General features: G+C 40.7%; 1 protein-coding gene across 6 annotated transcripts; it reads right to left on the bottom strand.

Moving 5' to 3' along the window:
* Positions 1-945: 945 nt before the first annotated feature.
* Positions 946-25025, bottom strand: eps15 (epidermal growth factor receptor pathway substrate 15). Of its 6 annotated transcripts, none has more exons than XM_086046976.1 (25): positions 24873-25025; positions 20596-20637; positions 19692-19781; positions 19559-19606; positions 19378-19473; positions 19188-19247; positions 18610-18735; positions 18269-18328; positions 17513-17743; positions 17142-17287; positions 16342-16498; positions 15201-15283; positions 13687-13759; positions 11904-12110; positions 10773-10970; positions 10270-10677; positions 10107-10187; positions 9545-9710; positions 9419-9463; positions 8627-9036; positions 8488-8557; positions 8332-8402; positions 7595-7730; positions 6772-6977; positions 946-2001 (listed from the first exon to the last, which is right to left on the bottom strand). In XM_086046976.1, the coding sequence occupies exons 1-25, from the start codon at positions 24897-24899 to the stop codon at positions 1861-1863; spliced, it is 3378 nt and encodes a 1125-aa protein (XP_085903102.1). In that variant the 5' UTR covers positions 24900-25025; the 3' UTR covers positions 946-1860. The 6 variants fall into 6 exon arrangements, with proteins under 6 accessions (XP_085903102.1, XP_085903107.1, XP_085903105.1 ...); XM_086046981.1 differs by having other exon boundaries at positions 6772-6955; XM_086046979.1 differs by having other exon boundaries at positions 8488-8554.
* Between the last annotated feature and the right edge of the window lie 178 nt (positions 25026-25203).

The raw sequence follows: 25203 nt of genomic DNA, 5'->3' as shown, positions 1-25203 counted from the left end.
TAGTTATCACCCTTTAGGCAACATATATTGAAACACAAACAAAGCAACGGGGGTAATACAATACTCGCAGGCATATATTCTTTATCCTCTGTGATAAAAGCCTTAGTATTACTGTTGCTTACTGAGGTGTGACTGCCTCCATTTATATCCGTACATCTGTATTATACTGCCCCCAGTTGGGCAAAGTGCATATAACAGGAACATCACAATGTCCATCGAATTAAGGCAAAAACTGTTGTCATGACTACACCTTTCTTTTTTTATAAAGAGCAATAATATAGAATACATTTTTCTTATTGAAAAACACATTACATTATTTTTTTAGGACTGGAATTAACTAGAGATGTCGCGACATCCAAATGTCACGATACGATATCACGATATGAACCTCTCGATGCGATAATTATCACGATATTGTGGGGAAGTTGGCGATATATACAAAGCTCACGATATTGTAAAAAAAAAAGGAAAAAAAAAAAAAGAAAAAAGCTCATATTAAAAAAACAGCAATATTCTGTTTTAGTGCATAATAGCATTCACAAAGAAATTGGCTTGGCCAATCATGTGCTCCTATTGGCGATTAGCGTGGATCTTAAACAGGTGGCCTCAAATTAAACTGCACTAATAAATTAACCACCAGACGGTGCTGGAACTGCACAAATGCAAAACAACTTGGGCTTTTAAACAGATTTGCTGCTATTAATATCGTGACATGACGACGACGATATACCGTGGCAATTTTAATATCGCGATATCACGATATTGCCGATATTGTGACATCTCTAGAATTGACTGATGGTAATTTCCACCCATTTAAATCAGGCGAGATGGTTGGAATACAAGTGTTTTGAATTAGAATTAAACTCACATCTGGGTGTTTGCAGTGGATCTATCAGACACTGAGCCACTAATGAGTGAATGGATAACTTGTAACAGTTGTGTACATTTAATGTTCTATTCATTTATTTGTTCCATTTTGCTGTACAAAGTTAGGAAAGCAGTGTTCAAGTGGAGTCTGCAGTCGCTGTTGAGCAAACACAGACACAGAGGGGCTTCGAGAGCATGACCCAACTGTCACCACACCGAACCCCAAAGGTGCACCCATAGCTGACGTATCTAAAAAATAATAAATCAAAATTCAAGTTATTACAGCATTTAAAAAGATACCGAAAAAAAGGATATAGTTTCTCAAATGTTACATTTAGTTTACATCTGGAAATATAAAGAGACTCATGTTGAATCTTAATGCTCATTTCATAATGCAATCATTATGTGGATGCAGTTTGTTTCATGCTTTTCTCAGATAAACCATGCTGGGCTTACAGGCCGGACGTGGTTTAATAATTCCTTTTTTTTTTTCTTTTAATCTTTTTTTTTTATAAGAATCTGGCATGCACTTCACATCTGCTTGTTGTCGTCTGGTTTGGGAGGGTGGGATAAAATCACATTCAGTCATGATGGCTACTACATTCCAGTTGGATGACTTTTAAACACATTTTGACTGCTAATATTCTTCACAAAACGAGCGAGAGCTGGTCTGAAATGGACTGTAGTGGGTTAGGTTAGTGGATAAAGTTCTAGAGGTGTGAGTGCAGGTTTAGAATAAGTTACATTCTGGAGCAAGTCAAAGGGACATGACTCTTGAAATCACCGTTTTCCCTGTTCATCCTCACAACAGGATGGAAACGACAGTCTAGAGGACAACATTGCTTTAGTCCAAGAACGCACTGAATTAGTCCTACAGGGTCCCCACGACACTTTGGTTCTTTAACAGGCCACGTGTGGCTGTGCTGGGCTGAGGGGCTAAAGTGGAGGCGGAGGTTTTGGGTGGGGTGCGATGGACGAGGGGGAAGAAGCCCCTCAGGAGAGTTCAGACTTGCTGAGAGCGATGGCCAACTCCAGGTCTTCTTGTTCCTGCTGGGTGAGCCTGGCAAGACGCTCTTTCTCCTCGCGCTCGCTCTCGCGCTTTGCCCACTCGATCATGTCTTCTTCCGTTGGGTACTGACACAAAAAGACACAAAGTACAGAGTATGGGATTATGACCAGTGACTGAAACGACGACACAAAAACGGTGCCGCCATGTTCTTCATTGGTACATTGACTTACAGGTTTAATTGATTCCATGATCATGTGAATGGAAATGCTATTAGTCTGTTCCAGCTTCCCCCCCAGAAAACAAGTAACATTCTAAAAATGTGTTTATCAATAAGCAAAATCACTCTCTTTAATATTGCACTTATTAGCTAATAAAGGAAATACATAAATACAGCGTAGAAAAGTAGGGTTAGTTCTGTGTTAGCAGCTTTTATTTTGTATTTGTATGTTTGACTGTCCTGTTCAAGAATGGCTGAAAGTGCATTGCAAAGGTTGCTCACAGTGACTCCATGTTAGAGGCAAGATCGGGTCTAAAAAATACAAGCCCGACCCAGGCCCGCGGGTATTAAAGCCCGACTCAGCCCGAGCCCGACCAATTAACTTGAGTCGCAGGCCCGAGCCCGAAGCAAACCCGCAATTTCATATTTTATTTGTGAGGACTCGGGAGGAGGAGGGGTGATTTATGATAGCAAATTAAAGCATGTCTTTTGTAACGAAATCTAAGTTGAACAAGACTGTATAAACATTTACAGCTTTTATATTTCTGTCTGCAGAGGTTACATTAACCGACAATTTTCCATCATTGACAGATTTTTTTTTTTTAAGAGTTGACGGGAAAAATTTTAAAACCGTCCGTCATTTTGACGGGATGAAAATTGGGCCATAAACCACAGCAGCAGTACGTCCTTACGAATCTAGCGCGGCACTTTAAGAGAGAGCGAGAGGCAGAGAGACAAAGGAAAACAATGACGGGTGGATAGTAGACAGAGACAGGAAGGAGTTCTTTGAATTGTCATTGCAAGAGTTTAGTACAGTGCGTGTTGTGATGAGGCGACTTCTGTTTTTTTGCGGACCTTAGTTTCCTTTGTTTAGTATCCACACATGGTTTTAGTATACATTTTTATTAACATATATATTTTTTTGAAAAAGTCAGCGAGAGAGAAGCCCGCCCCAACCCGACCCGAATGATTGACATTTTTGGCCCAAAATTCGGGTCGGGCTCGGGCTTAAGATCTTACCTCTACTCCATGTTACTGAACTGATACCATAGTGCTATAAAGTGTGTGAAATTCTTGTGGCCTACTGGTTTAACACGGCTGCCTCAAATTTCTGAGGTTCTGGGTTCGAATCTCGGCCTAAGCGCTTGGAGTTTGTAGATTGTCACTGGACTCCTCCCACATTCAAAGTGTCCGAAAAGATTGTTCTGACGTCATCACCTGTGTTGCTAACAGCACCCATGTTTGCATGTCGATCCTAGAACTGACAGAGAACACGTGACAGATTTGCATGGCAGCTGGGGACCGCTATGATATGCTGTTTTTTTTTTTTGCTCGGCATTTCCACACACACGTGGAAACTTCTCTCTCTTATTTATTATATTCGCCAGTATGCATCAGTGCTACTCGGGGATGCACATAGGACCGCACACTTAGTAACCAAGTGTGTGACAAAAATGCTATTTTAAATATGGCCAAAATCCGTGCATACATGCAAAATTTGTGACCCTAATCTTTCCTTTTTGATAATACATTTTTTCATCGCAGGTCCACTATCCTAACCCAACAACTAAAGGTTTGAAGCAAACAACGAAATAATGACATACTGTAAAAATAAGAAAAATAATAATTCCAGTGCAAAAGGGGTCTCTTGAATAAATACCATTCAAGGATGGCACAAAACTGCTGAACAAGAAACCAACATTAAGTGCAAGAACTCATTTTGTACATTTTTCCACAAAAATCAACACAGATTTAATGTTACTGAGGTACTACGTTTGTTCCATAGATCATTCCGAATTGACAACAATAAAAAAATATTAGGCCTACTCATTTTGTAGTATAGGACAGTTTAAAACCCAGTTTAAGTGCAACAAAGACATGTCTGCCATCTAGTGGTGATTGGGGATATTATATCTTGAAACTACAGTCGACACCTTGCATTTTCACAGTTCAGCCCCTTTGGAGTCGCATATTTTTTTTGTTTTAAATATTTTTTTCAGATTTTGGATGTTTCCCGTTTTCCGGGATCCCGCCCCACTTTTCCCGGTTTTTGTGGAAAGCGTAATACCATAGAGACCGTTGATTTGAAGTAAAATGTGTATATATTGCAGTTGGCCGCAATTTGTACAAATTACTTTCAGGTGGAGAAACAATAGTGTCTGTAAATGTCGGAAGGTCCAATTAACCAATATATCCACCTGTTGCTGTACATACGGCGGTAAACACACCCAGATTTCACAAAGACTACATGTAGATGTATGTATTTAATTTGACCTTCTCTAAACTTTTGAATGGAAATATACAACTATGTCAGTACTTGCACAACTGGCCATTCTGTAGCAAGGAAAGGAATATTCACAGGTGTTTTTGATCCATGAAAACTTCCAAGGACGTTCACTTCTATGCCTTTCTGTGATTCTTCCAGTCTCTCTGTTGCAACCTGCTGATGATACTCTTAGCCGAGTGGCCTCTTCCCCTGCTTGAAGCCTCGCTATGGCAAGATGTTTATCAGCTGTTGCGTGTCATCTTTGGGTCTCATGGTGTCAAAATGTGACCAACATGAGGAAAAAGGACTTTTAATACCAATTCCAATTAAACCTGTAAATATATTGGTCAATTCATGGATCTAACAACTGTTGCAAATGTTGTAATTCAGCTACTTGTTGGAACAGCAAGTTGTGCAAAAAGTCCTGAAATCCAGAACAGTTGGATATGGAGGTCAAATTAGGCACACCTGAAAAGGTCACAGTGCATTTTAGGTTCATTTTGATATTTTACTATAAAGCTCAAAAGATTGCAGTTTCAAAAACTGACAAGGGATTTCAAGATATTTGAGTTGTTTGGGGGGAAAAAAAAAAATTCTACATACAGTCCTGCTGCTATGTCACAATATTTGTATTGATATTTGCCTGCCTACATGCGCCACTCGGTGGAAACGTGGCTGGGTCATAAAAGGTAAGTGCAGCTACTTGACCTAGAAATGGCATCTGTCTGTCACCCTTAAGAATTTGTGATGGCGTCAAAACTAATTAATTCACTTTTCCTTTATTTACAATGAAAGGAAAGGAAAAAGATCATTTGGCTCACAGCCAAATAGCAAAAGCTCATGCATATGACTATATGCAGATGGAAGTACAGAAATCAAAAAGAGCGCCCTTGATTTAACTGTTTATTTCAAGTCTTTGATAACAAAGATGTAATGACAGACACACACAGAAAAAGCACAAACGACACAAAGAAGAGCGTGCATGGGTCATGCGGGTATGATCATGTGATCTGAGAAGGGGTGGCAGTAATGACGTCATGCATCTCACATTGCACGGTTACAAGAGAACCTTTTTTTTTTTTTTTTTTCAAACGTATTAATTTGAAACACTGTCACCATAACTTTGTAAAATACATCTAACAGCACTGATGGAAATATGACGAGTACTGTACCTGAGACAAGAGGAATTAAAAGTTGCATTAAATGTCTCAGTTGGGTGAAAGCGGTTAATTAAAATGAACTTTGGATTAGACTTGGGATGGCGAATGAGAGCCAGACAAGCAACCTCCTCCTCTTCCTCCTCCATCATCCCTCCATTCACTACCAAGCATTTGCATGGCTTTAGTATGACTTGTATAACAAATACTGAATATTTCATCCCAAAAGAGTTTTTTCTTTACAATAATATGTTCGATGCAGCCTCACTAGAATAAACTTGATATTTTGATTAATATTGTGTTTGTGCTTATTTTCAGCTTCAGAAAACAGGTGAGTCGTGATTGGTTGTTACCTGAGCAACTGTGATGTCATTTTTAGCCAACAGCAAGTGACAAAATGGCCGCTCCCCGAGATGGACAAAAAATTTTACCGCTTACCTCAAATTTAACAAAAGCAATATTAATCTGAATGCTGTGTTTAGACTAGTGGTGCTGCACAAAATATATTATTGGAAAGACAATACTGGGGTTGACTTCCTCTTTAAGGTTGACCTATAAAATCTTGCGCAATACAGATTTTACCATGTAGCTACGACGTTTAAAAAAAAAAAAAATCCACCTGTTGCTGAACCTAACCCTTAATTCATAAATATTACTAATATTACATGATATTGTTATTATTATGAAAACACGATGTGCTCGAGAAAAAATCGGGCAGGTTTGGAATCAGCACATAAAAAAAATCCATAATAGTTTATTTACATCTCGGTTTAAAAAAAGCAAAAAATTGTGTTGTTCACACTCTGAATTGCTCCTATTGATGTATGTGGCACAGGTGTGTGCTGTTATACTCCGTTTTGGAGTAGTATTGATAGTTTCTATTAGTTGTGATGTGTTAGTCTAAAAAGGTAGATCAAGTCGGGCAAATAGCCACTGAAGGCCGGAAACCAAAAGCATGTCATGCTACTGGTCACACATGAAGAAAAATGACACGCATGAATCCCCCCACGTCCCCCCCAAAAAAAAAAAATCATATTGATGATGAAGGAACGCGAATGTAAATGTAATGAATGTGTCCACATAGTTCACATAAAGTGTTGATTAGCTTCTTGCAGCAGTGGATGGAGAGATTGAGAGAGTGGCATTGCTTGCCTGAGTGAGCAGGAAGTAAGACGAGAGCAGAGGAGAGTGTGTGTATGTGTGTCTACTGAGAGTCAGGTGGAGGTGAGGGAGAGGGCGACGGGGTGGTGCTCACTTTGTCAAAGCTGGCAAATCGGTCAGCTTCCTGTACGTGTTGACGAGGAGGGGAAGAGGGGGCGAAGGGGTCGGCTGCGGGATCCTTGGCAGGCAGGGAGGAGGAGGAGGAAGAGGAGGAGAACTCTCCCGAGGTTTGCGTAGCGAAGTGGCCACGTCGGTGGAAGGAGTCAGCGGACTCGGTTCTGGAGAGGGAGGATCTCTTACCTGCGATGACGAAGCCGGTGCGTGTTTCAGACAGTCACACAATCACGCTAAAGCTGCTTTTCCACTAGGACTGAACGATTTTGACAAATTGCATTTTTTTTTCTCTTGAATATTGCGATTTAATATGCAATGATTTTTTTTCAAGGTCCTCTTCCCATGTATTTTTTTTATAACAAACAAGCTATAAATGTATCTGAAATACAACAGATTTACTACACATAAATGGTTTGGTCTTATAGTTTAGGCTTACACTAAAATAAAGGAAAAAGGAACCATGAATTAATAAGAAAGACAGTTTAATTATCAAGGGAGAGTTAACTTACTAAACACTTTGACTTGCAGTCTAAAGCGTTCACTATGACAGCATCACAAAGTTCTACCAAACAAGTGTGGCGTATACTTAAATCAGTAAACCATAAATCAGATCACAACAACCAAAATCAAGTTTTGTTTTATTTTTCTAAATTGCAGCCTTTGCTATTGGAAAATTGCATTTTCCTACATCGCTATGTGGATTTAAATGTGAATAATTGTTCAGCCCTAGTTTCCACGACACAGCTTTACTCACTTCTGATTGGGCTGCTTCAAAATTGCATCCGAAACGACTCTGTACTGACCTGGAGGTGGAGGTGGCGGTCTAGTGGGCGTACCCGTTTTGGGAGGCAGGGCCGGGGGAACGTCCGTGTTGGCAGGCTGGCTGTCCTCCTGGAACAAGTTCTTATTGTTGATGCCGAACTGATCGGCGCCATTGGACTGCAACATTCAAGAAAAGGCATACAGAGAGCAACGTTGGGAGTGTATAAATGATTCATTTTCTGTAATAGTAACACTCACTGTTCTCACTTTCACTATGTTTCTGTTCCAATTCTATGGCAGAAATAAACCAACTCAGATATAACAGTCTCCACTTCCACTGACTCATTTCCCTACGCTGAGAGGGCAAGTTACTTTCATACTGTGTATAGTAGGTTTATTATTAGTGGTGTGGAGACATGTAAAACTGCACTGCACAATACTGTTGGAATATTCGGGCTACTTCTTTTAGCTACAGTGCAGGGGCAAACTACCCCTAAAAAACATGACAAATTATAAAAATACCTAACTGGGTTTCATTAGATGTTTACCTAATGTTGTGACCACTGAATACTAATGAAAACAGTCCATTTTCATTTCATGAAACCCCAGTTGGAGTTTATTGTAAAACTAAACAGACAACAGAAAGAATTACACACATTGAATATTTACAATGCTATGTCATCGACAACAACAGTGTATCCATTCCACTGGACATCAACTACTACAAATTTTCTCAAAAATGTCACGGTACAATCACTATGCTGAAAATGAATATTACCTTTGTCAGGGCACTGAAGTCAGCAAAGCCCCCTCCAAACGATTCATTCCCAAACACAGCAGAAAATGGATCTATAATCACAAAGGGCACAATAAAATTCGAAACATATTAGGTGTTGGGTAACCCCACGGGATATCAACATATGAAAAGTCTTACCTGGGTCTGAGTTGGCGCTCACTGTGGTACCACCTGGAGCGAAAGGGTCATTGGCTGCTGCAGTGTCCTTCTAAGAACAATAAATGTTAAATTAACCAAACATGAGTTTGACTCTTTCAATGTCTCAGAGCGGACTCACCACTGCCAAAGCAGCGCTGGGTGGAGAGGTGCTAAATGGGTCTGTCCCTGTGTACTGACAACCAAATAGATCTGCATCACCAGTGGTGTTCATCGTGTGAGGGAACGGATCCGATTCAGCCGTGTCTTTGGTTGTAGAGGTGAAGGGATCTGCGGCTGGTGCGGCTGGATTCGTGGACTGGGAGGTGAAAGGGTCCGGTTCTGCCGCCGCCGCCGCCGCCGCCGCTGGGGCAGGATCGTTGCGTTTGGCCGCGAACAGGTCCGGCTCCGGCACGTCAGCCGTGTTACCAAACGGGTCGGCGGAGCCGGAGAAAGGGTCGGCGGAGGAAAAATGGCTGCTGGCGGTTTGCGTGAAGAAATTGTCTGTAGCGAAAGGGTCTGACCCTTTGAAAGGATCGCCCCCAAATGGATCTGAAAAAAATCAAACATTTTTTTTCCTATAATTTCTGTGGACTATGATGCAAGTTAATGCTGGAAAAAGTTTTACAATACAATTATTCATTTTAGGAGAAATAAAGCAAATCCCAGAAGTGGGAAAAATCCAAAAAGCAAAAGTGGCTGGAGTCTACAAATTATACAGTGGTTAACTCATCTTTATGCTAATACGACAGCTAAGAATGGTAAACTGCTACTTGAGAGACTGCCTGTACAGTTTAGGAAGGTTTTACGTTGGACACAGAAATAAAAGAATTCTCTTCTCATTATTTCCTACAGGACCAGCGTCATGGTAAAGACTGTGTTACACTTTAGAGGTTCCCATGCATTCGGTCGGTGTTTGATTTCTCAAACTTACCAGCAGTGTCCACTTTTCCGAACAGGTCATCTTTAAACGGATCATCTAGAAAACAAATTCACATTTTCAAACCTGCGACATCAAAAGACAACAAATGACACATGCCGTGGATCTGATGGAGCTCACGCTCTGTAAATGGGTCTGCGTGGAAGAAGTCCATCTCGGGCTCCCTCGGCTGGCTGCTAGGGGCCGGCGCGGCGGGAGGAGGAAGCGCTTGTGCTGGTAATGAGGACGGGATGACTTCTGAGGAGGCCGCAGCTTCCTGTTTGACCTCTGGCTCTGGTGATGACTCCTGTTGAAAAGTATTGGCTTTGGCTCACTTGGACTGACAAACAAATTCACGAATCATAACTTCAAAATTTTGATCACCAAAGTGGTCCAGCATCAAACTTTGTTGTCTTCCTGTTAGGTTATCTTTTATTTCAGATAACCAAACTTGAATGAATCAAGGGCGCCCTCTGTAGGTTAATGCCGAGATGGGCGGGAAGCTACACTACAACGGCTGCAAGACATTATAGCGGACCGGGGGGCAAAATCATATTTAAAAATACTGAAAAAAAATGTGTGCATATGTGAACTTACGGGTGCCAAACCGGAAGCGGGGGTCCACTATTTTATTGACTCACAGGTTAGTGTGATCAAATTCTACAGTTATCATCATCATCAGTACTGCATGAGAAGTCTTTACCTTAGGTGGGCTTGTTTTAGGGGAGGCCGCTGCATCATCTTGGGCTTCTGAGGACACGTCAGGTGAAGGGTTATTGTGTTCCTGGAGATATCACAGAAGAAGGTCTGTTATGTAAACATTCAGACTGAAGTGAGACCGTTCAATTATCCTCGTTGTTTCATACATTTACAGTTTTCTCCTGCGGCTTGGCATGTGTGGGCAAATTTGTATACATGTCAGAGGAAGCTAAGCTAGTATAGAGGTCATCCAAAGCATCAGGCTTCAGTTTTTCTTCTTCTTCGGGAGTCTTGGGGCGCTCTTCCCCCTTCTCTTCCTTCACTCCTTTCTCTGTTTGTTCTGAGAGTTCTTTTTGAGGGTATGAGGCAGTAGCTGGTTCTTCTTCCGCTTGCTCTTTAGGTTGGTCCTCCTGGAAGAGGTCCTGCCGGAAGGGGTCCCTGTTTTGGAGCTCTGGCGTGGGCCCCGACGATCCGTTGACCATGACAGGAGAGTCGTCTTCCAAAGCTCTCTTCCAGCTCAGCTGGGCTGCCATCGAGCGCTCCTCCACCTGAAGGTCATTCAGTCTGTGTTGAACCTGAACAGCAGAGCGGACAGAACATTAAAAGCGAGGCACAATACGGCGAGAGCGGGAAAACACTTGTGTCACCGGTTGCGATGTTTCAATCTGACCTGAGCAACTTGTGTGAAGGAGTCGCGCACAGATTCCTGCAGAGGTGTGAGTTGCTCCTGTGCCGCTTGGACCTTCTCCTGCAGTTTCCTGCTCTCCTCCTGCAGAGCCAGAAGCTCCTCTCGAGCCTGGACCAGTTCTTCCTCGTACTGACATATCCTCTGCTCCTGCTCCTCGTGCTCCGATTGCAGCGATGTAATCTGTCGGACGGTAAATCCGGGTAAATGTTTTGCTTAAATACAAAAGATAATCAGTCTGATTTCATGAAAGAGAGAGAGATTACTGTTGAGAGGCTGAAATCAGAGGATTTGGCCAATTCAATAATGGCTTTCCGCGATTACCCAATTATTAAAATAGTTGTTGATTAATTTGATTTTGATTGTCAATTATCTGTTGATTAAGCAATTAATTTTGATACCTCTTACTCTGGTAATAATGTTTAATATTATTTGAAAAATGTGCATACAAATAAAAGCCCCCACCTTGACTTCATAGAAATACTGATACTGTGGGCTAATAAATTAATGGAAATATCTATTCTGAATATTTTATTATTGTCACAGATAAAATACATTTGCAGCATTGTGTTTGTGTTTTGTTGCTGGATTAACATACCGCTATTTTTAATACAACATACAGGCACATCTCAATAAATTACAATACCGTATAATTATTTATTAATTTCAGTAATTGACTAGAAACGTAGAACTTATACAGATTTATCAAACACATTTTTCAAAAAGCCAATTATTCGATCACTTCGATAATAAAATTGAGATTATGTAAGATTAAAATTTCTTAAAATGGTGAATTTTGAGTTTTCATTACCTGCAAACTATAATCATAAAGTGTGTTTTAAAAAAAAAAAAAGTCATGAAATATTCACTGTGTGTGTCGTGAATCTATACAGTCCATGACCGTACAACGAATTTAACATTTTGAATGAGCCACTGAAATATAGTGAGTTTTTTTAGATAGTCTAATTTCTTGTGATGCCCTTTAATGATGACAAATGAAAGAAAAACTGACAATCAAAAAAGTGCACATTTACCTGTGATCACAATAATTAAAATATGCTCAGAAACATGTATATGCCAACGACAAGTGCTAGGCTTGTAATAATGTTTTGTAACCTGGTTGTTTTCAGGGAGGTGACAAAAGCCTTCTGCCAAACCCACCAGTTGGCTCTCTTGGCTGGTCTGCTGGCGAATGTGGGCCAGCTGCTCCTCCAGTGAGCCCTTCTGTTGGTCGAGCTCCTCCAAAGCCTCCTGGACCTTCTGACGCTGAGTCTGAAGCTGCTGAAGTGCCTCGCTTTCTCTTGCCACCTCACTCTGCAGATCCTGGGGGAAAACATGGCGTTGTCATTTTGTTACTAAATAGGCAACTCAAATGAATATTACGCAAAAGTTATTATTATAATTTTTTTAAACTCTTTAAGTTAACATGAAGGTATTTGCTACATTTAACTAGAAAATGCTACTGATTTTGCATCCCTCTACTGTGCTACTAGCACAATATCACGTCATTCAAAATGCAAATAGCGCATATATTTTCAGTTAAACTTCAGTTGACACTTGATGTGACTCATCTGCAGAGCGGAAGTGGCAACGGGGACTTTGACACAAACTTTCCCAAATTGTCATATTACAACTCAAACTGTTAAGCCTTATACTGCAGCTAAACCTGTGTGTGTGTGTGTGTGTGTGTGTGTGTGTGTGTGTTTTTTTTTTAACAGGAAGTCTGAAATAGGCAGTTTTACAGATTAGATAACTCCACAGGTCTGAAATAAATTCTAAACTAAATCAGTTTTATGTCCTTTAATGAGCATAAAACAAGAGCTTCAAGAGCAAGAGCTTCTCATTAACAAATCATCTTTACAAAAATTATTTATTAGTATTTTCAGTTGACATTGAAAACAATAAAGGTATGCAACTGGATTTTCACACCCAGCGACCCCAACAGTTTACAGCATTTCAGTATTTGTAAATACCATTTGAAGGAGATGTTTACCAATGTCTGAGGCGCCATCTGCTGAGCTAATGTGAATTTCAATTTTGCAGTATTTTTATTTTAGGCACGGCCTTGGCCTGAGCACAAAAACGGTAAATAGGTGAGTTTTTTTTTCGAAAACAACAGAGGATAGGTTCCCCAAAATCTGCGCATGGCGAACAGTTGAATATGTGGGGGTTCACGGTACAGTATGTCTGAATTCACTGGTATGTTTCCAGAAATGAGAATTTCAGTTAGCACCCAAATGTAGCTTCATCAGAAAGAAACGATCTGAAAACGAGCTATATCATCGACAACAACAGTGTATGTGCTGAAAGTGAGCTGAAAGTTATGTAAGTGTATGTGCAGGTTTCAGGTCATTAATGACTGTGTGGAAATAGAAACAGGGCAGTGAAAAAGCCAAACAAGCAATATAAGATCTACATCAATACAAGAGACCTTGAGAAGGCTGACACATCTTTGACTGAAATAACCGACTGGCCCTTTAAGCCACTATCGCCCAAAATAATGCTCACTTCTGAGGCGTGAAACATTCCGACACACCCACACAAGGACAGCAGAGTCTTGGACTCTGTTTGTTCACAAAACATCTCTGGTAGTTCGTGCTAGTTCAGTATTTTTTATTTCAACAAAATCTGCACTGTCCTGTGTAGAATGTTACCCTAAAATGCCACACGGCAGGAACAAGTACTGCATGCTCCAACAATTGGAATGTCAAAATCAACATTTAACTCATTCGCTGCCATTGACGAATTTACTTGTCTTTTCACAGGCCAGCCATTAAATCCCAGGAACTTATTTATATATTTTTTCTATTCTTTTTAAACATTGGGGTAAAAGAGGGTCTGAAAATGTCTGGCAGTGAATTAATTAAAACCAAACAGTTGCTCAATGAATCGGTCTTACCTGGACCTCGTTGCTGCGCTCGCTGATGGCCGCTTCCTTCTCCTTGATCTCCTCTTCCACCGTGGTTTTCTCCCTGCGGTTCCAGCACAACAGATACGAACATTTAGCCACTGAGGACAAAGAAGGTATACTTCCAAGACCACAAGGCCATAGCCAGCCCTCCGCTGACCCCCCGTCAGCTCGATCCTCAGCCGCAACCCCCCGCTCGCCCTGGACGCCCATGACCCTCGATTGAAATTAAAATGCGAATCGAATAAGGACGAGATTCAGACGCCGCTATGAAGCGGAGAAAGCGAGCTTGTGCTTGATCTGTCAAGTATGTGGGAGATGAGAGGTGAGAAGCAGATGGCTGACATGAGGGAGGAGTAGAGGAAGGACCGACCTACATCCTTCTCTTGCTGCCTCAATGCCTCTAACAGTGCTTCATTAATGTAACTAAGTGCATTTTCTTTTAATAACTTATGGAAAAGTGCACATTAGACATTATACACCGCACAATTTCATGAGATCCAATACAAGAGCTACTTTGAGAATTCACTGAGAGGTATTCGTTGAATAATATGTTGTAGTTTGTTGTTTCTGTAGACTACTTTTTCAATAATGTCACCACAAATGTGTTGTATGAGGGCGGAGTGTCGTATTTTCTGAGCAAGGGCCGCTTTATATTATCTGCAAATCCATTAAACTTGCTTCCAAGCACGTTTGTTCATGAAACGCTGCCTATAAATATCTTCGTCATCTGATTCATAAAAACATGTCTGAGATACTTGACCTTACGTAAAGTGAGATTAGTATTTCCCAATGTAAAATTAGGAGAGTGTAGACATTTATCTTCATACTCTGTTTCTGTTATTTTGGTACTCTAATTAATACAGCTTTGAAAAATTCAATTAGCTGAGTATTAATATCTTGGTAAGGTAAAACACATCTCTAGATTTTTTTGGTATTTGATCCCATTCAACTTTCATTTCTATCATCAGCATCTCTCACGTGAGAACAGTTTCCACCTGCAGACCTACAGATCCATCCTATTCATCGCACTGCTACAAGAAATTGCTTAAGTGCATCCTATTCTCGAGTGGAAGTGAGGGAAGGCTGCTTCCGGACGCAACATTGAGTAATTTATGGAAATTGATCACATGGAATTGACTAAGAAAAGCAGACACCTTTTGCTATAATATAGTTGGTCTTGTGCGTATGACCAAAAGTTTATTAAAGCGGTGGGGATCAATGTGGTATTTTTGCCAAGCCTCTGCTTACTCATAAGTACAATGCCACAGCCCCCAAGCCTCTGCTTACTCATAAGTACAAGTCATTGTCAGTTAAAATTGTGTGGGTCAATTCATGGAAAACACTGCACCCTGGTGGCCATAGCAGATCACGCAGTCAGTGATACACTACGTAATCTATTTAAAAATAAACAGTTCAATGTGATGATTACTGAACAACTTAGCAAATGAAACGTCTCAAAAACATAACCTGCATGAGTTTTACCACCACCATAAAAATTGTACCTTTGTAGTTCGACAATTTCATTACTAAGAGAGTCCAGCTCCTTGATGGCAGAGAAGTCAGCTGCCAGGTTGGCCATATTGTTCTGGAGGAAAGGAAGCACAGAGATGAGTTAAAACGAGGCAAGGAGCCAAAAGATGAGAACACGGATCCTAATATTACATAGCAATGAGAAAGTTACATAACTGCACAAAGAAATAAAACAAACAACAGCTACATTGATGAGCTCACTGATGAAGAAAAGTTGCACAAGACAAACACATGAATGTCTGCTGTAATGGGCATCTAACCAGATGTGGGCTAAAAAAAAAAAAAAAAAAAAAAATAGAATATAAACTGAAACATCCGCACTTGTACTAAATTTATATTGATTTTTTGGAACAAGCATGTAAAAAGTGGAAAAAAAGTAAGTGAGGTGGCTCATACAGAGGAATGAAATGGACAGCGCAAACTCACTCAGGCGGGCCGTTCCATCCGAATGAGAAGGGGGAAGAGTAAAAATGTGAAGTGCAGAAGAGAAGGATAAAAAAACTGTTGCAATGACAGCAAAGGAAAAACAAGCCAAAAATAAGTACAAGCCAAGCTGGAGAAATATAGACGAATATACGGTTATAGCAAAAGCACCCAAATGGGTACAAGCTGTATCAATGAGCAGCACACAGCCACTCAGTTCTGACTCTCAAATGTTAAATGTTAATTAAACCTGTCAGCAAGTGCATGTCTGCTATTTTGTGTTGAACAACTGAAATCTGAACTTGTTTGTTGACAGGTGATCACCAATTTACACCATTTTCTGGCCCAAAATGGATGGGAGGACTTGTAATTTATTGATCATGAAATATCAAGACTCTAAGTACATATTCTTTAACCATTTAGCAAACTGCACAGAAATGGATGACGAAATGCCTGTTGGAGACCCATGTTCCAAGAGTAGTATTGTAGTCGCGCCTGTGTTTTTGCATATCCACATATTTTTTTTCCCCCAATTTTTTTTTAATATGGGGGGGGGTCATCAATTTTGCATGGATGTTAGACATTCACGGGCTGGCCGTGTCGCTATCCCTCGCAAATAGCAGGGCTAAACTGTACTCTATTGAATGAATGGAAAGCAAAGAACAGTTGAGTGCAATGGGCAATTCTCACCTGTTTGATGTTTAGTCTGTCAGATGGAGGGATCATGTCCGGAGAAAGGCTCTGTGGAGGGTCCAGACCCCTTATCAACTTCTGATTGATCAGATGTAGCGCCAGGGCGAACTGCTCTCGGGTCAGTTTTCCAATGTCGCCAATGTCACAAAGCTCCCTGAGGGAAGGACGGCGCTCAGGTTACACAACAGACTAACGATCAACGCCTAAGGCCACGGAAGATCACAACTGTGTTCGCCGATTATGACAGGAGCCAACAGAGCAGACAGACGCAGCAGGACAGAAGCTAATTAGTGAAAATCTATAAAGCCTGTATGTTTCCGGATCTCAACACACAACAGTGTTACTTTTCCACCCATAGATATTTTGTTTTTAAAATTAAAAAAAAAAATGTTAAGACGAAGGGGTATGGCCTACTCAGCCCTGTTAATATACGGTGCATTAATCTAGCGCTAATAAAAATGTATTTCATTGCATTTATTTTTTTATTCATTAATCTCAATAGTTAATATGTAACTCAAAAATCTAATGGGTTTATAGTACTGGGGAGGATTTTGCACAGTGTAAGGCTTTTAACCGTATCTATTGAATGAGGTAAAATTCCAGTAGTGGTCCTCATTGAGGCGCTCCACCTTCCCTTGTGCATAAATGTTTGCCCACATGTGGTCTACAGTCTACACTAACATTTTTTCTACGTTACCCCGCTCTTCTTTAGAGTGGTTGCGACTATACAATTTTGAGGGGTAATAACAACAGGTGAAGACCCAAGTTCAAAGCGAAACAAGTTGTTAGCCTCGTACCAGATGCGCGCGAGCGTGGCAGAAGGCAGCCCCGTTTTGAGAAAGATATCTCTGACTTCAGGTCCAGACACCAGGCCATCCATGTCTCCGTCTGTCTTGCTGAAGAGTTCGTCATATTTGGCTTTGTCCGCTGGCGACACCACCCACTAAGCAGATGCCAAAAAGTACATTTCGGAAAACAGCAACTCAAATGATAGAAGTCAGACTCAAACTATCTAATACATACTCAAACGATAACATCATTTACCTTCACATTCCCTTTGGTCTTGTTCTTTTGAAAAACACACTGCGCTATCCAGTTTGAAATCATTTTAAAGTGCTTGACACAAAATTAAGCTGTTATGGCCAGGATGGACCGGTTGCGTACTCACAGGGGCGGCTGCTGGCGTCGGGGCAGGAGCTGGGGCGGGTTTAGGGGGGAGGGGCATGGTCTTAGTGCCAGCATGGGAGGCGCGACTTTCTTTGACGGAGGGAGGCGAGGGTAACAAGGGCATCACGGGAGGCACCGAGGGTTTTTTTCTCTTGGACGGTGGAACCAGGGGAGGCGGGAGAGACATGGGAACAGTTTCTCCTTCCAGGGCTCTGTACACCAGATACATGGCCTGGCAGGGCAATTGGACAATACATAAAAGATGGCAAGAATGATTGTTTTATCATACACGCAGTACAAAAGTCCACAGAAGTGGATTTTCACAACCTATAAGAAGTTCAAAGAAAAAAAAAAAGCTCACATTCCTACTCTCATTGGACTGGCCACAACATTAGATGCCCAAGAGCTGTATAAAAACTCTGCTTTTACAAAGATGATATATATATATATATTTATTCACCAAAATGTTTACTAATTTTTATTTGAGCATTCTCATACTGAGAGGTGTTTGTAAAATGTTGGTTAGTTTAAGTAGAAGAGGGGCAACATATTGTATTCGAAACTCTTCTCAGTGTGAGATAATTGGACACTACAGCAAACAACAAGCACATTAATAAACATACTGTAGTAACATCAATAGCCCTCTGAGTGCACATCAAAAACACAGCATTATCTTTAATATTTTTGAAACTGTATTGGATGTCTGATTGCATATTGACCAGATCCACAGTATTGTTCACTAAGCCTCACTTCTTACCACAGAGAATTCATCTTTGTCCAACGTGCCGTCTCTGTCGATGTCACTGAGTTCCCACACCTTCAACACAAAAAGAATGATCCCTCTTAAAAATCATATCCATCATTACAAACTTGTGTCTGTAAACTCTGATTCATATCCATTTTTTACTTCCTCAAAAACGTCGTGGCACACCAAACTTAAACATCCTTTTTACTTGCCTCAGTGTATTGGTTCATTTGCTGATGTTTTTGTGCTGATGACACATCAAAATTACAAAATTGGAAAAGTTGCTCAATTTCCAAAACATATTTCCTACGTGGAGTTACATGGTTTAAAACAGTGTGGCAGGCAGCTCATACCCGGCCCAAAATGTCGACAGGCAGTTTGGAGTTAAGCAGGACAGGCTTGACTTTGTCTCCAGTAAGCATCCCCCCGACTGGACCAAGGCTGTCAAAGATGGAGTCAAACTTCAGCTTCTCTTCAGGCTGAGAGAACAGCAAAAGAGAAATAAAAAAGATGACATAAAAATTGTATGTTGTGTACAGTATACGCGGGTTGTACTGGTTATATATTGCAGTCGTGTTGGTATGGAACGAGAGCTATCGGAAAAGCACAGGACACTCATGCACGAATGAAATTAACTACAAGCGCTGTATCAAATATATATATTTATTTATTTATTTTTGCAGCTGTAGGCTGTGGAGTGATACAGAAATGTACATCATGTTGAGAACTTTTTCTAATATTTTGTCCATCTCTTGTGGACAAATAGCATAACCAAAAGCCAGATATTTTAATAGCTCTTAGATGGGATTTCATGAGACTGCACTGCATTTTGTGGCTAACACCACACTGATTTATCATCTGCCAATGACAACGGCAGGATCAATTCAGTGTGAATTTATCGTTCATAAAAAACAACATATAGAGGCTTCACCTTGACGACCCAGGGAAGATCAGTGGTTAAGCCCCCTGACAGTGGGCTGCTTGTATCCTGCTGGGAAGAAATACAACTAGCTTCATTCTTTCATGTATGAAGAATAATAATGACTTCAAATTGAATGTAGTGGCACGTACGGGAATCATATGGACATTCATTTGTGACTGATGCAAAGCAGCTGACTTACAAATTTGGGGGGCGGAACAGCCACATTAAGGCTCTTGAGTGCCACCTCCAGGCCATTCTGAGCACAAGCCACCAAGCGCAGTGCAATGAAAAATTGCTGCGGAAGTAACGTCGTCAACACACTGTCAATTATTTTGGAGAAAAACACATGTTATAATGCCCCTCCCACTGGACTTGTATACCTGTTTGTTGAGAGAACCCTTTCGTTCAGAGTCAGACAGATCCCAAATCTGTGGAGGACATTTATCATCGACCAACATCGCAGATACTCGGGCATACCGTAAATTTAACATGTTGGTTTCAGGCTTGACTTACCTTTCCCAGAACCAGGTCAGCCAAGCCCGACCGCTTCAGGAACAGAGCTGCGTCAGCTGCTGCCACTCTCCCGCTGCCTCTGGGATCCACCTGCAGGCAGGAAAACAAAGCCAAAGATATAATTCATTATAAATAAATCATCATGGTCGTAACATATTCGGCATGTGCCTTACTTTTTAGCAAACCGGCTTGGTCCACAACAGTCATAAGAAAGCAATATTGAATATTTACTGCAGTTGTGAAAAACAAAACAAACTGATGAAACTTTTGAGAATACTAGAGCCTAAGGCATTTTAAATCAAAACTGACAATATCACCAAAGCTACATTCTCAGTAGTACAACAGCAGCAGTTAGCAGCCTTTCATGATGGTCACAGTCGGCCCACTACGACAAATTGCGCAGAGTGCTGCATTATTAATTCATAGTCTGACTTCCTGTACGGGAAGCAATAACTGGACAGGTCACATGATCATAGCGTATGAAGCTAGTGTACCTCTGCGACACGCTCCCACCAGCCACAACATTAGGTACACGTGCACAATCGAATGAGCTCAACACCAGAGCTGAGCAAAAATAATTGAAAGAGGTATTCGTTTATTGTGGTTGTACTAGTGAAACCACTCTGATGCATACCGATAGTTGCTTCCAAGTGTGATGTTTTGAGCAACTACAATAACATAAATGTTGTACAATTGATATCTCAATGAATCCAAATTTAGCATTATATCTTTGTAAAGACGGACTTTTTTTGTGCCGTTTCGTATTGGACCATAAGATTGTAAAGGTATACCTGATGAAGTCTTGGTTGAGTGTATAACATCTGATAATCACAATTCAATTCGATTTTTTTTTTTCGTGTTCTTCATAAAACAGGACTTTTACACTGGCAATGTATGCTCATACCTGTCGGTAGTATTTATCGTAAATCGGATTTCCACTGGAGAGCTGTTGAGGAAGAACAAGACAATATTTACTAAGGATCACATTGATTCACGCCCACTTTAAAACCACCTACATAAGTACAAATAACCTGACTTTAAATGTCCCTGTAAAACAACCAAATATATTGCAGGGTAAAAACAAAAAAAGGCGGAATGCCACTCTCTGTTATTTACCACAATTACTTCATGAATACATTCGTAGCTAAGTGTCTTCGTGTCTAAGCATTTTTACTGCCGGAAACAATATCAGCAAAACCAGAAATTAAAGCCTACGTTCACCATGAATGTAAAATGAAAGGAAAATGGGAGATGTTACTTTATTAAAAGTGACCTCAACATGACTCAGGAAAGCGCAAGGTTTGCCTTTTCGCAACGCTAATTTAAAAAAATAAGAAAAATGGACTCATTTTGAAAGCCATTCACATCATTAGTTTTTGAAGAGCGCGTTATTGTGTTCATGTTTTACCTCTTTCTACACTTGTGTGACAACTGCGAATGTTGAAAAAAAAAAAATGATGTGTGGGCCACAGTATGCCTTTACAATGAGTTAAGTTCATACAGGTTGACTTTGTTTTTGCACTTAAAATGTTACTGAAAACATTGCCTGGACACACCACAGTTCAGCTCTCAAACTGATTATTTTTTACTTCAATTATTCTTCATGCCTTAACACAGTAAGGAATTTGAGCCCATTTATCAGTAATATAGTAAAAAAAAAAAGAAGTGGAATATGAATATTTACGATTTAGACTGTGCATTCCTAAACTTTCCAGTATTTACCGGTTGACAAGAAAGGGCCTAATCTTTCACCGCCCATCAGAACATTTTACAAAATACAATATAATCCTGTTCCATTTTAACATATCCTTTTTACCGAACAACACCATAATGCATCAATGATTTGCAAAAATACAACATGACAAATTGGAGGATATAGGGAGAGAACTCCATTTTGCATTTTACAGATGTCATATCCTCCCTAAACTAGCCACTTTCCTCTTTTGGTCTAGCTGACCGTCCACAGCTGGGCCGAAGAGGAAGAGAGTCAGCACTTCCTTCTTCGTATAGCTGATGTGTCGACGTTCTCTCAAAAGGAGCAGGTGCAGCGAGGAACAACATAACAGCTTGCGTAATGAGCGCCTTACACAACTTGCCAAAATCACTCCAGTAAGGCAAAGATCTTCTCAATGGCGTTTGTTTGACCACTTAACATTTAACGTTAGCAACTGTCAATTGACCGTCGGATGACTGGGCACACACACTTATCTCTCTATGACCGGGCCTGGTTTTTCACACAATAGTGTGCCTGGAACTAATTGTGGCTGTAAACAGAGTTTTCATTGTATTAGTGCGTCCACTTGATCTTGACTGAGCTGTCAATGATGTCCACACCTCCAGAATACTTCACGGCACGTTGTCATAGAGCTGAACGATTTTGAAAAATAATCTAATTGCAATTTGTATCCCGCAATACTGCGATTGCCATTTAATATGGTGCTTTTCTCATGTGTGTTTTAACTTTAATTTCATTTCACTTGAAACATGAAGCATAAAGTAGACATTTATGGTGGCAGTAGTATTTCAGCCACTCAGACGGTTCATTTAATACATGGAGCAGTGATGTGACGTCAACTTTAGTCTACATGAAATAAGGAGATCGAAAAGTCTCGCCTCATTCGCCCAAAATATTTCTACCACATCCCACATCACTCCTCTGTCGATATTAGATGGTAAAAAGATGAGCCCTTACACACTGGACCATATTTACTTCCGGAAACACAACACCATGTTGTGAGTGACATCTTCTCTTCTTTGGCGCTTGTGGGTCACTTTGAGGGGACATTTGGTTCACACCCCAGACAGACTGAGGTCGCAATTAATATGTAACGTGAACGATAACACCCCCCCCCAAAAAAATGATTTCACCCAAAAATCCGGATCGCGCTGCAGTCGCAACATAGCTTTTGACATGCAGTCTTTCAAGCATTCTTAACCACAACTCAACAAATTCTACATAAGTGCGCTGTAAACATAGGTCAGTAAGTCATAAACGAGATTACAAGGATAATGCAAACAAATCCGTGGCTTTATCACTTCAGCCTGTCATGTTTGATGAAACAAAGATATGTAAAAGTGGATTGCTCTTCTTAAGCACTGAAATTATCTAGACACGGTATAAAAAAAAAAATATATACATATGACTACATACAGTAGATACACACATGGCATTGCAGTCTGCAGGTCAACATTTGCATTTTGTGCCTCATGAAAACAAAAACTGAATATCAAAACTGAGAATCAAAGATTTTAAAGATTTTTCTATCCCGGAGACAGTCTCAAACAGCTTCAAAGGGCTGGAAGCACGCGCATTACCTACACTGGGGATTAGAAGCTGGAAGCAAATTTGTCAGACCACCAAGACACTATCGATGCTGGCTGGATTGAGCCAGAAGAAATTTCAGAAATAAAAATGATGCAATCAACACAATCTTGTTTATTAAAAGTAAATAACACCATTAACGGTGCATAGACAAACAGTCACCCATCCTTGCCGCTTTCCACTGTTTGCGTACTATGGATGCATCACACCAGCAAGCTAGCAACAAGCTTCAGCAATCTTGCTCGGACGGCTGTATATATGTTACCGAATTTTTCCGAAGTCAGTAACCATCACCTCCATGTCATCAAATAAGATGCACTTCTGACAAGTATTGTTTTCATGAAGGGACAATGAGACATAAAGTAAACACCGGAATTAACTTGCGCCTCGGGAAACAAATACAGTCCAGCTCAGCCTTCTGCTAATGGATGCCAAAGCTAGCAATATACTTTTGACGGTATGTCAAACTGAGCTGAAACTGAGGAGCCTTGTATCGAGCCTTGATACAAAAAATAAATCCTACCAACCAAAATGAAGCAGAGGTTTTTAGTTTCTCAAATTGCTGCCTTCGAAATCTGAAAAATGCATATTACTACACTGCAATTTTGATTTGAATTTGATTAATTGTTCAGCCCTAGTTTCTAACATTACTTGGTGTAAGGATGATTCTGTTCATTGTTGTCGTTAGTAATATTTCTTGGGGAAATAATGAAGATGCACATTATTTTATAAATGACCAGTTAGGCTACCGAGTATTTGAGTAATGAGTACTTTTCCTCATGTCATTATTTAGAGGATTACTGGATGAGTCTGGTCTGTAACGATGATTCAGATCATTATTGTAGTTAATAATATTTCTTGGGAAAAAACTGAAGATGCGCATTACTTTGTATTTTTTTAAATCATAAATTACTCACCAGTTACTGAGTAATTGTCTAGTGAGTACTTTTCCTCTCGTCATTATTTGGAGGATTACTTTTACTTTACTACTGCATATTATTCCAAAGCATCAATGTTGTTTGGGGGGAAAGATGAAAGTGATTGCACACTGTCAGATTGTTTGCTGGCTACCCAGACGACAACATTGTTATAGCTTGTCGCAGCAGTGAACCCACTAAAGCGGTCACGCACTAAGCTCGCGTGTGTTGTTAGAGGCAACAGCGGCTCTAACACCTCGTGGTGACACCTGCAACAAGACTTTTTGACAGCTCAGGTGCTTTGTGGTCAAAACCCACTCAAACGTCAGAAGGCGCCAAGTCGAGGACGATGTTTACTCCTCCTAATCGTAACAATAAACGACGGTGTGCTGAGAGAGGCTCAAAATTGGAGCTCCAGCAATTACAGACCGACGTCGTCGTCTTTGTACTTCCATAACGTAAGCAGAGACGTTGATTGTCCAGAAAATGACAGCACATTATAGCCCCAAGCACTGCCACACATGTCAGGTTCAAACGACTTCAAGCAAAACCAAGAAATATGCAGTGAAATCAAGGCCCTGGTCTATCACAACGGGAATTTTCCAACACAACTAAAAGGGAAGCTTCTCAAAGGTTACGCCGCTTATCGTAAATGTCATAAAAGCGGATCTAAAACACTGCATACAAACTAGCTGTGAGCTAGCAGGCTAGCTAGCTAGCCTCGCCCTTACGCAGTCCCCAAAGAGATTAGCCACAAACTTTTCCCAGTCACAAGCAAAGGACTGTAAACTCCCCCCGGAAAAAAGAGCAAAAGAATCGAAGTGAGATCGCGATTTCATGCGCCCGAGCGCTCCACAGTGACCGAAGGAGTTCCGAGCGGAGAAGACGGCGGACACGAAGCGCTGGCTGTAGTCACAAGAAGAGTTTGGACGATAGTGTTACCTGGGTCAGAGTCAGAGAGGCGGCCATAGTCTTTCTGCTTCCCACTGCTGCCTTCACGCCGCGCTGCTGCCCTCACAGGCTCGCTCACACTTACGGGCCGTCTGAAAACCTGGAAGTGGACTTCAACTCTGACTGGAATCGTAGCACACAGTCAAACCGAGTCTCAGAAAAGATACGGTACTAGTCTAAGCAAAAACAATAAAAAGTACAATTTCAAACAACAAACAAAAGAACATTTTTATGCCTCTAAATAAATTCAATTGCACCTCATGTATAGAGATATGTTTCGAACTGTTTATTATTATTGGAGAGATACACACACCTAACATAT

This window comes from Filicampus tigris, chromosome 12 (assembly GCF_054856515.1).
Source record: "Filicampus tigris isolate MCC_2025a chromosome 12, RoL_Ftig_1.0, whole genome shotgun sequence".
In the NCBI taxonomy this organism is placed as follows: domain Eukaryota; kingdom Metazoa; phylum Chordata; class Actinopteri; order Syngnathiformes; family Syngnathidae; genus Filicampus; species Filicampus tigris.
Note: the sequence above shows the minus strand (reverse complement) of the source record. Positions and strands in the feature narration are given on the sequence as shown.